This window comes from Pungitius pungitius, chromosome 3 (genome assembly GCF_949316345.1).
Source record: "Pungitius pungitius chromosome 3, fPunPun2.1, whole genome shotgun sequence".
In the NCBI taxonomy this organism is placed as follows: Eukaryota; Metazoa; Chordata; class Actinopteri; order Perciformes; family Gasterosteidae; genus Pungitius; species Pungitius pungitius.
Genome location: NC_084902.1, coordinates 1,594,504 through 1,607,978, shown reverse-complemented (window position 1 = coordinate 1,607,978; position 13,475 = coordinate 1,594,504). Strand labels below are relative to the sequence as shown.

The following is a 13,475-nucleotide window of genomic DNA, read 5'->3' as shown; positions in this document are numbered from 1 at the left end:
GCCTTCCAACCACCGGCAGCCGGGCGGCTCCGTCGAGCTGAGGGGGATTCATTCACGCTTCACGCTGGCGAATGGAGACCTTCCACGAAGGGATGGCGCCCCCTCACGTTAAGTGCCGCGTTGCAACGAGGCGGCCGATACAAACACTTTAACGATAAATAAGAGGCCTTGGGCCTTTTAGTTCTCCTGTGATTTCGTGCATACCTTTGGGAGGAGATCTCTCTTCGTATGGACAGGAGCAACGATGACCAGACATCCACATCACAAGTGTAGTAAGTCTAATAAATGTTTGTAAGTCATAATCAATAAAGGGTCTTTACAACTAGCTTGCAAAGGTCTGTGTGATCTTCCCAATGGACTAAAGACCTTACACAAGTTGTCATAATAACTCAAGCATTGAGTTAATGATTTCTCCACCATTAACAAAGCTTTCACTATGGTTTAGATGAACCCTCTATATGCTGCTATTTCCCACAAGTACAAGCTCTCGGGCAACCTGAAGAGCATCGCTCCTCCACGCCGCCTCCTGATGAAATACTGCAAAAGGGCCGTGTGAAAAGATGGAAAGACACGAGGGGGAAGGAGGTGTGGGAAGCCACGGGGTGAACGGAGGAAGCGTGAGAGAGTGGAGGAAGAGGTGCAAAGAGGAGGCGCCAACACACACACACACACACACACACAGATTAAAGGCCTGGAGAGATGAGTGAAGGTGATGAGTTTTAAAACAGAATCCAATCACCTTGCGTTTCGGTTTCTTTCTGCATCTTGACTTGTTATGAAAGACCAACAGCTCCTTCACTTGACAGTTTATTTCATCACCTCGGTTGTAGTGTGTAGTTGCGGGGGTTTTTTTAAAGTCCCGCCCCCTCTCTTGGCCGCCACATTGGGAAGCTGAAGCGCTGCAAGCCGCCGCAGCATGCGCACTTTCCCAAATGGCAACCGGATGCGGATCGGTCGCCATGCCAACCCGGCTTGACCACCGTTAAACCACCTCCGCTCCATCTCCCCTCCCCACGTTCTCCCCATCCCACGCAGGAGAGCAGGAGAGCAGGAGAGGAGGAGAGGAGGAGAGGGGGAGAGGAGGAGAGGAAGGGAGGATGAAGACCGCCTCATCCCACATGTCGCACTAAAAGTCTCGCCTGGAATGAACCGTTCGCTCGAAGCAGATTCTGTAAAAAACGATAAAGTTCTGAGGCGCTCGGTGAAGCCATGAAGCCACGATTGATTCCCCATACGACAACAATGCTGCGAAACTTTGAACTTCAGGCTTCTGAACACAAAGCAGAGAAGAGAGTAAAGATATAGATGGCTCAATATGGAGACGACACTTTGAGCCTACACCTCCTATCCACAAATGTCAGATTTAGAGATTACATTCTTTGTAAAAACCAATGAAGGTCAAAGAAATGTAACTTGCGATTTTGGATGATTTCTGGCCTCTTGGTGCGTTACTCTGCAGCTATGGTTGCTCTGTTTTCTGCAGAGATGCTTTTATTTTTAAGTGAAAAACGCGGCCCCAAACCCGCTTTGAGTGCAGAGTTCTGGGGTAAGTCCCATATTTGTGAGAGAAATCACACTGGTCATAATTGGAACGTCTAAAGATGTCCCCGTGTGCATGAATGAAGTGACGTGTTCCCCTGAAGGGAGACGTGAGCCCAGAGGAGCAGATGAATCCAGGCTGGTCAAAGACCTGATTCATTTATTTTTGCCTCACAGGATTTCCTGGTCTGAGATTGACATTTTTCTTCGGCGGCGCTGATATAATAAGTTAGTTTCATATTGAAGGCGGGTCTTGTGATTCCATTTGGCCTCTTCTCTACGGGGTTGAAGCGTGTGCACTTTATTGCTGATGAATGGAACTATTTGTTGGTGGGAGGAGGACTGGCTCATTACCTCGTTTCAAATGAGTGGCAGACTCTCGCTTTGTTTTTCTCAGACACTTATTCGTATTAATGAGACTCCCTTCGCTGCCCAAATGAAACAAAAACCTTTGTGCGACAGAAGAGCTGCAGGAATCTGCTGCATAAACAAGGCCTGGTCACCTGACCAGATTCCCAGGGGGCATTTGGGCAGCTCGAGGAGAAAGTGTGTGTGTGTGGGGGGGGGGGGGGGGGATTGATTTCAGATCTGCTGTTTCTCGCCATGATATTTATTGTTTCCTTTGCAAACTCCTGCGTCCGTCTCAGGACGTCCCCCCCCCCTCCCCCCTCCCTCCTCCCTCACTAAAATGTTGTTATCTGCACCAAGGAGTGGCAGCATGACTCATCCAGTCAGACAGGTTCAGGCTCTAAAAATAGTGCAAGGGGGTCCGTTTAAATCAGACAATAGAGCATGAGCTGGGTCTGTTGTTGTCGTATTAATTTATCAGGACTAAATATGGAGCTCAGGTGAGACCTGCTGAGTCCTGTCAGGTTAATAATGACCTTTACCTTTACTTATAAACACTTTTATATGACAGAACAACTTTCATGGACTTTACAGGAACGTGTTTCTATCGTAGAATCTTCAAACAGCACAATGAGGAGAAGGAAGCCGCAAAAAACACTAAAGAATGAATTGCAGAACCTTTATTGTGAAAGGATTTCAGCAGACGTGATGTATTCATCACTGCATTAGCTGAGATTTGTTTGTGTCTCCTCCTCAGTAAAACAAGTCTGCTAATTTTGCAAGCAGAAGGAACAGGAGACAATGAAATGCTTAATTAGTGACTATATGAAATAAAATGTGTAAAGTCTAACCTCCTTTGATCAGGATGTTCATCTCTGCAAACCTCTCACAGGCCTTGGAGGTGATGAGCGCTGCTTTGTGTCAAAGATTCTGGATTTCTTCAACGTGACGCATTTCGAGCAGCTTTGAGCTTCATGGCCGAACATTCCCCGTCTTTGTTGATGGATCTCAAGTCGTGGAGGGAGGGGGGGCTCGAAGGCATGAAGGTATGAGAGCTACAAATCAAACAGCGCTTAAATCTAACAGTAATAAACTATTATGTTACACAAGCATCCGGAGCACGAGTCCGTCAATCTGAAGGTGTGGAGGGTTATTAAAGGCATCCATCACAGCTTTACTATGTGATGCTGTGATGGATGAGCGCTCCACAACTCAGAGCTAGCTTAGCATCGTCCAGCTACGGGTAGGTCACGACAAATATCAGACACTCATCTTTACGTAGGTAGAGTACGTACTGGACTGCGCTGTAGTAAATGTCTCCATCCAAACCATTCACTTCAAAACAAACCGAATGGGTGCCGTCGTCATGACTACGTCCACCTGTCACCTGTCACCTTGTGCTCCCACCCGTCCGCCCGTGCGCTGTGACGTGAGTTCATTGGGACAGCGAAAGACGAGTCTTTTGCCTTTGAACTTGTTTTTTGACGTGAAGCCACGAGATGCAACGAGAGGTTTGTGGGGACGCGATCCAACAGCTTGAAGCCAAATGTGTCCTGCTTCCTGTCACAAATCAACCTAATTTCTTTGCTTTCTTTTTTTCCTTCCCGTTACGCTGTGAAGGGGACGACGCGATGTGGGCGACGTGCACAGGCTGATCTGCTGTGAATGAACCGTGCAAAGAGCTCCAAGAGCTGAAGATAAATCCCTCAAGCCTCTCAGCACTCCCTCCGAGGCCCCGAGGGCAGCAATAAAAGAAGACTATTACACTCATAAAGCACCGGTTTTTCCGGCATCACAGCGGATGATGTTGTTGTTGTTGTTGTTGGTGATTATATCCAGTGTAATATCCACCAGATCCAGCACACACAGGAGGAGCACTGGAACAGTTAATGAAGATTCTGGAGGTTCACGTGGAGACCCATTTGCATGGATGCAGCGCTTCTTCCACATCTTCTCATTCAATTATTGTTTACCAAATAAGTGAGAACATTATTGAGAAAAGTATTAAAGCGCAAACTTGGAAATGAGCGCGGGCGGATTCTCTGTCGAGTAATCGCGTTACGGCGGCGCTTTTATCCACAGCCTTTAGAAAGCTTATTTGGGCCGTGCGTTAATGCACCAATTACCGAGGGAGGGAGGCCGCTAATGGGGGGGGGGGGGGCGGGGCGGCTAGGAAGAGACGTCCATTTCTCCCTCGGTCTCCTCGTATCACCGGGTCACCTCTGACCGGCTGATTGATAATGTTCCTGCTTTTGGGCTTTTCAAGAGTCTTTCAAGAGGAAAACACTGTTTACATAAAAGCGTCTTCCACTAAACCTGATTCATCTTTACGACTCGAGGACGACGATCTGAGTGGACTTAGTGTATCCGACTCTACCTCAGAGATGCAAAAATTACATTTCAGGTGTTGCTTCTGATTTAATTAGCAGTCGTCCTGTGTCTCTCTCTCCGAGGAAAGGGTTCATAATAACATGACCTACACACACAAGTCCATGAGAAAGGCCTGCAGGGGGGAATGAGGAGATGAGCCTCAGCGACACGGTGACGTTAGTGTGGACGGAGGCCTCAGTCAGCTGTAAACTCACCACCTGGTTCTCTCCACACTGCGTTTCCTACTGCAGTAGGACCACTATAACTAACTATACTCATAGGCTACACTTGTTACCAATGCTCATTAACTATACTCGTTAACTACACCCGTTACCAATACTCATTCACTATACTCGTAGGCTACACTCGTTACCAATACTCATTAACTATACTCGTTAACTACACTCGTTACCAATCCTCATTAACTATACTCGTAGGCTACACTCGTTACCAATACTCATTAACTATACTCGTTAACTACACTCGTTACCTATACTCATTCACTATACTCGTAGGCTACACTTGTTACCAATACTCATTAACTATACTTGTTAACTTCACTCGTTACCAATACTCATTCACTATACTCGTAGGCTACACTTGTTACCAATACTCATTAACTATAGTTGTTAACTACACTCGTTACCAATACTCATTAGCTATACTCGTAGGCTACACTCGTTACCAATACTCATTAACTATAGCTGTTAACTACACTCGTTACCAATACTCATTAACTATACTCGTAGGCTACACTTGTTACCAATACTCATTAACTATACTTGTTAACTACACTCGTTACCAATACTCATTCACTATACTCGTAGGCTACACTCGTTACCAATACTCATTAACTGTACTTGTTAACTACACTCGTTACCAATACTCATTCACTATACTCGTAGGCTACACTCATTACCAATACTCATTCACTATACTCGTAGGCTACACTCGTTACCAATACTCATTAACGATAGTTGTTAACTACACTCGTTACCAATACTCATTCACTATACTCGTAGGCTACACTCGTTACCAATACTCATTAACTATACTTGTTACTAAACTCGTTACCAATGTTCCTTAACTATACTCGTTAACTATACTTGTGTCTAATGTCTCAACAAAAGGACTCCAGACTGATGAACTCTGCACGTTGTTTGCACTCTAATAGATAAATTCTATATCAACTGGCAAACCTTTACAACCAAAGAAACAGAACCACCAACAGACACAGCGACACACAGATTATTTGGGAGGGACGGAGAGTCAGCAGTGACTCATTCCCGCTCTAAATATCATTATCATTTGACCTTTGACCCTGCGTCTCCCCGAAGAGTCTGCGGATTAGCCTGCAGGCCTGATGAGGAGGAGCATTAACAACACAGTTTATCTGATCCACAGCAACATCAGGTTAGATAAGAACACAAAAAAAGGTAATTTGAATATAAAGTGTGAGATCAAATGATTGTGTCCGATTAGTTAAAGTTAAAAATAAATAGGGCTTCAAAGGGTAATACAAAACAGAAAGACAACCCCAATAGATGACAATAAAGTTATAGGTATGTCTGTTTTCACAATGAAACAGGAAGTCATTTTTTTATTAATGGCGTGCATGAACCTTCCAGAAACCCATGTTTGTTCAATAGTACAATCGCCAGGTCACTAAACACGAGCTGTTGCAACATTTAGGAGCTGCAGTCTGTAGACATCGCATGAAATAATGTGTATAACGCAGACATATTATAAAAGCTCCTCAAACCGTTCACATCCTTTGTTAAAAGCACATTTTGGTGAGTTATGGTGCAAAAGGCTTCTATAATGTCACCGCTCATCTGGCAGAGTGGAACATGGAAGCTGTGACTCACACACACTGCAAGCTCCACATCCGGTCGGGGGGGGGGGGGGGCAACCCCTGTGTCCCAGTACCACACACACACACGGCCTGGGTTTCGTCCAGTCTGTCTCTATAATTGGTTTCCATCGGCTCCACTGCGAGTATTAACTTTCCATCAATGCAGCAGAGAGTCAGAGACGCTTTGACGTCAGGCGCGCGTCCTTGACGGAGAAGCATCGCCCGGACACCTGCTGAGGGCTTCAACAAGTGTGTGTGTGTGTGTGTGTGTGTGTGTGTGTGTGTGCGTGTGTGCGCGTTCAGAGAGAAAAGAGAAGGGCGTACTCACTGCACAGAGCGATGATGTGGCTGCTGTCCTCGTGGACAAATTTCTTAGTCACCGCCTCCTCCATGATCTGCTTCACCTGGACACAAAAGAGCCGCAGCGTGAGAAACGGCCGGGGGGGGGGGGGGGGGGGTGTGATGGGATGGGGGGGCTACAGTCGTCACAGCGGCGGTTCATCCGGTTTCTTCCCTCAGTCCCGAGAGATAAAATAAATTATATGTACCGAACCAATGTGAAATGTGCAAACCAACCAAAGGTTATAAAGCACCTATAAAACAAGAGGGGGCTGAAACTGAGACTGGTTCACACAGAGGATCAGGTCTACACTGAGACTGGTTCACATGGAGGATCAGGTCTACACTGAGACTGGTTCACACAGAGGATCAGGTCTACACTGAGACTGGTTCACACAGAGGATCAGGTCTACACTGAGACTGGTTCACACAGAGGAACAGGTCTACACTGAGACTGGTTCACATTGAGGATCAGGTCTACACTGAGACTGGTTCACATGGAGGATCAGGTCTACACTGAGACTGGTTCACATGGAGGATCGAGTGACAGCTACTAATAACAGCTCTGCCGTCTCGCCCTAAACACGCGGACTTCCAATTAACACCACGTCATCTTTGAAATGAGCCTTTTCTTCTGCAGTCCGTTGATCCTCTGGAGAGGAGATTCTGAACAGGTTCACCACCACGAGTCAGCGTGGCGCTCGCTCTGCGTAGAATCGATTGTTGGCCATAACTTAATCAGGGACGGCTTGTTGGGTCTAAGTAATAAAACGTCGCAGGGCGATGAATCACTGCGTTGTCTCCTCCCATCATCACCAGTCCTCCGTGGACAGACCCAGGTCCTCCAGCAGAGATCAGTCCACCATGGACAGACCCAGGTCCTCCAGTGGAGACCAGTCCAGCTGGTGGTAGAAACTCTACCACTTCAGTCCCCAGGGACAGAAATCAAGTCAAAATGAATGCTTAGAGAGACATTGACGAGGGTCCGTCTGTGTTTGACAACTAGCTAGAGCGGAATAATAGAGTTTTGAAGTATTTCATGTTGGTATGGGTTTAAGGTCAGGTCCAGGGTCAGGGTTCAACCTCTATCTCTGCAGTAAACGTGAAGGATTGCACTACGCGCTTGCATCTGATTGTCTTTCCATCCAGGAAACTCTGGAAATGGAGATGACGTCACTGTGTGGAACTCACAGTGTCCAGTTGGACTGGTGCCACTACAGATGTGGTCAAACGGGCTGGTTACCATTCCTGTCCTGTCGTTACACACCAGACAGCCCCGTGCACCAGGAAGTGCATCTGGAACACGTCCTCAATCAGGAAAAGGCTTAAAAATATTTTAACAAACCGTGACTGTAAGCAAAAAAACCAGATGTTGAGCTCCCTCGAACCAATGGAAGACTACTGGAGCAATTAGGAGAGAAGTTAACAAGACCAATGTCTTACACATTATATATATGCATACATATATATCAGAAATACTCTCTGGAGACCTGCTGCTTTTCATCCCGTGTATTAACGCTCTGGTCTCCGACTGACCACATCCTCCTCAGAGATGTGTGAATGGATCTATATATTTACCTTCAGCCAAAGACCTGATCGATGCTTCGCCCGGCGCGAGCCACTGTGAGAGCCAATCGATCGTGTGATTGGTAACGGGCCGGTTTAATTAGTGCCGACTGTCTGGTTTGATGCGTGATTAAGGAATTAGGGTTAGGATATGTGTCCGTTAGTGATGGGCTGTGCAGGGAGGGACACAAGGAAGCAGACTATAGTCAGTTTTTGGAGGAAGACGTATTTCGGAGGTTTGGGAATCATTTTGAGCTCAACTGCAAAACCAAGTTTGTCTCAGTTAAATAAACACAAGATTAGAAAATATAACGATTTCCATATACAGTTGTATTAACTTCTTTTCAGAGTTAAATTAACTTCAGTCCAATCAGATCTCCTCATATTAAGGGTTAAGAGTCTTGTGATGAAGAGTCGCGATACAAATAGTAAAAGAAGACGATAGAATTCGTTAACCAGAGCCCCGTTGAATGCTCTCTCATGCAGGGCTGAACACTGGGGGGGCGGGGGTGACAAATAAACTATGTGGATGTGGAACTGCCGTTGTATATGTTTTTTTTTAAATCTCAAGTTTCTTACAAAGGAGACATGTCTGTTCTGAGAGTAGGATGAGGGACGGAGCAGAAAGGGCCTCAGCGAAGGTCAGGTCCTACGATGCTTCCGTCCTCATCACAGCGCTCGTCTTTCTTATATAATCAGTGGTTGAGACGAGGGCTCTTCTCTCCCTGTGTGTTTCCATTCATCACACATCCGTTAAGAGGTTTAAACTGTGTTGCTTTAACGGTCCTCGTGATGCTCGTTGTGTTTGCTGCTCTGCTTCCTCTCAGAGATGCAATGTTACGCGTCTCCATCCTTCATGAGCCGGATCATGTGCCACCGGGAAGGACGACTCGTGGAATGTTACCTGTTTGACTGTTTCCTCACACACACACACACACACACACACACAAACACACACTTGGTGCTCGTACCATTTGCAGATAATACACCTTAAAAGTGCCCCCTCTTGTGTGCAATCAATTCCCTGCGGTCGAGGAAGATGGAGCGGTTATTATCGTCTAACCCCACAGCAGCAGCTCAGAGGGCAGGAGACACAGAAGAAGAAACGATTCTGTCCTGGAGGGCGGGGGGGGGCGTCGATCTGACTCTGCTACCTGACAGCAGGATGTTTTTGGGGGAAAAGCTCCCTTGCGTGGTTGAGCTCAATGGGGCCAATGGGGGGGGGGGGGGGGGGGGATAGCGTTGGAGAAGTTGGGTTGACTGGATTTACTCGGCTCCAGGTCGGCTTCTGCTGTTACGGCCGACTGTAGAACAGCTGCTGACGGGCCGATTATTAAAAAGATGACAAGAATAAAGTAGAATCCAAAGATTATAAGCAAAGACTTGTTTTGTTGTGGTGAAAGACGACCTGGTATCTCAACATAGAGATAAGGAGTTGGCTTGTGGACAGGCATCTGCATTTTGGCACTCGCCATCTTGGATTTTTGCAACCAGTGAACAGGACGTGTCCATATTTTGACTGAGCAGGACTGACACTGAGACACACCAACCAAGAGAGAAGTGGAGTCATTTTCCCATAGACGTCTATGGGACCAGAGGAGTCGCCCCCTGGTGGACATTAGACAGAATGCAGCTTTGGCTTGTCAGAAACGTTTCCAGGTGTATCTCAGACATCGTCAGGACAAACTAACCTTTGAACGTGACAGGATTTACAGAACAAGTCTTAGTCCGTACATTTCATTTGACACAGCTTTGCTTCTAGGGATAAAGTCAGTAAGTCGTTCTGCATCAGATTTAAATATTTTCAACAACCACCATGAGATAATTCACAGAGTACCACAGAGGCTCAATGGTGATGGTGTTCCAGCCGGCAATTCATTTTGGAGGCCGTTTTTCTTCACCTCCTCCTTTTGTCTGCATCGTCACTCTAAACAAACGGCAGAGTGATTTTGGGGGCATTCAATTTCCACCCCGCAGCCTCTGAATAATCTGTCACTTCTCACAGAGGATTTAAAACACCTGCAGAAGAAAAAGGCGGTTTCTCTTATGCCCGCCTGCTCAGCTGAGCGGGTCCAAGACAAAGGATCCACAATGTTAATTAAGCTGCGTATTTAAAACTAGAATAATCAGCTCCTCCAGTGGGGAGGGAATGTGCCTTCTAACTTCTTAATTATCTGCCTGCTTCTGGGGGAGTAGATTCTGTGGGTTTGCCATACAGCGTGATGAGCCGCAATGAGACGTCTATTTGAGCTTCAGCAGCTCTTAAGGACTGACTTCTTCTCCTCATGGAACATGAACATTTTATCCCCCCCCCCCCCCTCCTCCCCTCCGCTCTGCACACAAGGACTGAGGCATCCCTTTTTTGAAGGTTTCTTCTGTGCGAGCGAACAAGCCGCCTCACTTGCTGCCATTATTAATCGTCAACTGATGCAATTTAACTTCTCGGGGAGCCGCTAAAGCTTTCAGTTGCCAAGCGATGCCGAGATAGCCGAGCGCCGCTTAAAGAGACAGCGAGCCGAGAGGCCGCCGCGCTCCAAAATGTCAGGAGGCATTGATTAACATCTCACGGATGAACCGGGGCTAATCGCACCGGGGATGTTCGCACCGGACATCCACAGAGGATACGACAGCCAGCTGCTCCAGGAGACACGTGGACGGTTTCAGGCGGCCTTCGGAAGACAAGGAGATCGATGAAAGGATGAAACGGGCATTCCTTTATGTCGGTCTGAAACGTGATTAGATGTACGAAAAACATGTTTTAAAAAAAAACAAAAACGAGGCTGTGAGCAGAAAACCGGCTTCACAACGGCCAACATCAAACTATGCGGGGCGGCTGCAGGGGTGAAAAGTGAAGCACTCAGTCTGAATGTAAACACGAAACAAACGGAAACCTTAGTGCAAAGGCTCCATTTAGAGATCGTAGGCATTTATGTTGCCTCCGTACGGCTCTCAACATGGCGACAGCGGCTAGTAGCTAGCAGCGCACACTGCTAAATAAACATACAGAAATATCTACACAAACATAAATATCCACAGGACTGTATTTATGTTGAGTCTCAGTAGAATATCAGAAGCACAACATCACAAGATGACGCATATTCAGAACAACATCTTCTGTTTGGACTCAGATTCTGGTGTTTCCAGGAGGTCAAAGAGGTCCAACCTTCAGTGTGAGAAATATAAAACAAAGCCTCGACAACGACTCAACGTGACAAAGCAACATCATTAAAGCAAGAGAGTAGTCGTTTTCTCATAGACGTCTATGGGAGCAGAGGAGTCGCCCCCTGCTGGTCACTACACAGAAGTAGAGTCATTTCCTCATAGACGTCTATGGGAGCAGAGGAGTCGCCCCCTGCTGGTCACTACACAGAAGTAGAGTCATTTCCTCATAGACGTCTATGAAAGTGCAGAGGAGTCGCCCCCTGCTGGTCACTACACAGAAGTAGAGTCATTTCCTCATAGACGTCTATGGGAGCAGAGGAGTCGCCCCCTGCTGGTCACTACACAGAAGTAGAGTCATTTCCTCATAGACGTCTATGGGAGCAGAGGAGTCGCCCCCTGCTGGTCACTACACAGAATGACGCTTTGACACATGAAGCTTTGGCTTCACTTTGTGTAATTGGATGTTGGCGCCCGGAGGACTCACTAAAACCACATTGAATACAAACAGTCCATCCATCCTGTGGTTATAGTGAAGCCACGTGGGAGAACTGAGATCTATTGTGGTTAAATGTGATGCTTCATATCTCATAAAACAAAGAACAGAGATAATTGTCTTTGACTAATGGGCCACCCCCCCCTCACACACACACACACACACACACACACACCTCCTCACATGATGGAAGATACTCGAGCACACCAGAGGTACAAAAAGAAAAGTGCCACACCTCGTCACAACCACTCTGATTGACACCTTCAGCTGACAAATAAATGTTTTTTCTCACTAGCCGCGCCGTGTGTGTGTGTGCGTGTGCGTGTGTGGTTGGGGTTTATCCCTCGGACGATGTGAGACATCCATCAGCTGGAGGAGGGAGCACACGGAGCTTGCTCCTGGGGGGGGGGGGGGTGCCGCTCCATTGACACTTTTGCATGGCATGAATATGAGCCGAAGGGTGACGGCCACGTAGCAGGTAACGAAAGCACACCTTGACGCTCCATTTCGGCGGAGCGCGCGCGGGATGCGAGTCGGGAGCGAGGACACTAATCATCAAACCGGCCGCGTGAACAAAAAGCACGCGCAGCGCGAACCGCTGCACTTCAGAGACTCTCAGGTGCACACACGTATCTCATGAGATGATGCGCGAGCACATCGGCGGCTCTCACCTCGCGCTTCACGTTCCACAGTAGTTTCTGTTTGTGGTCTTCCACCGTGGAGCCCTCCATGTCTGCGCGCGTGTCCGCGGCGTGTCCGCCCGTCCTCTCTCACAACATCTTCTGCCTCTTTTCTATCCCGTCCTTTCGGTCCTCTTCTTCTTCTTCTTTTTTTTCTTCGCTCAGCTGACGCAAGTGACGTCAGAGGATCCGCCTTCCACACCGAGGTGATCAATGGAGGAGGGAAATAGAACGAGAAATGGAAGCTGACATCCCAGCGGGCCTCAGCCTCGGACCACAGCGACCTGTGGAGTCCTCCTTCCCGCCTCTGTCCTCCCGAGGCTGCGACGGACCGAGGAGGAAAAGGTGTGACGCGCCGGGCGTTTGGTGGTTGTCATAGTTACGTCCTGATGCTCATGTCCATGAGCTCATCACGACGAGTGACATCATTAGGAAGCTGTGCACGTCACGTCGCTGCGGGCCCTCCGACAGCGGGGCTTTTTTTTTTAAAATCTTCCTTTTTCCTGAAGCGGTCCTCTGCTGCAAAATACATGACGTCACAGCGAGGTGACGTAAAGCGTGACCTCCATGTTGGGTGTCATCTCCCTGCGGCTCGTGCCCCCGTGTGGTCCGAAAGCACAGTACAGCAAGATAAAATATAGATTCTTGTTTTAATATGTAAAGCGAAAAACGAATAAAAAAATGTACAAATATAAAAAATGATTTTTTTCCTGAAAATCAAGACCACCAAAAGCCGTTAAAACAAAAATAACAAATAAAAACGTCTGACCTATAGGAAAATAAAAACAAATTTAACTCTTGAAACAATTTACTCCAAAAGTACTTGTCTTTTTTCACCAGGCTGGTTGGACGAGTTCACAAAAAAATGATGTCACATCTGTGAACCAATCAGAGCTCGGCTAAATGTACAAGGGTTAAGAAGTAGAGTCATTTCCTCATAGACATCTATGGGAGCAGAGGAGTCGCCCCCTGCTGGTCACTACACAGAAGTAGAGTCATTTCCTCATAGACGTCTATGGGAGCAGAGGAGTCGCCCCCTGCTGGTCACTACACAGAAGTAGTCATTTCCTCATAGACGACTATGGGAGCAGAGGAGTCGCCCCCTGCTGGTCACTACACAGAA

At 47.3% G+C, this 13,475-nt stretch overlaps 1 protein-coding gene across 3 annotated transcripts in view; it reads right to left on the bottom strand.

Moving 5' to 3' along the window:
- sgsm2 (small G protein signaling modulator 2) overlaps positions 1 to 12,953 on the bottom strand; it is a 37,366-nt gene extending 24,413 nt beyond the window's left edge. For 2 of the 3 annotated variants that reach the window (XM_037458532.2, XM_037458546.2), the window contains exons 1-2: positions 12,344 to 12,953; positions 6,441 to 6,516 (exon numbers count right to left, since the gene is read on the bottom strand). In XM_037458532.2, the coding sequence (XP_037314429.1) occupies positions 6,441 to 6,516; positions 12,344 to 12,403 (136 nt within the window). In that variant the 5' untranslated portion in view covers positions 12,404 to 12,953. The remainder of the gene's footprint in view (positions 1 to 6,440; positions 6,517 to 12,343) is intronic. The other variant, XM_037458554.2, reaches the window with a different exon arrangement.
- Between the last annotated feature and the right edge of the window lie 522 nt (positions 12,954 to 13,475).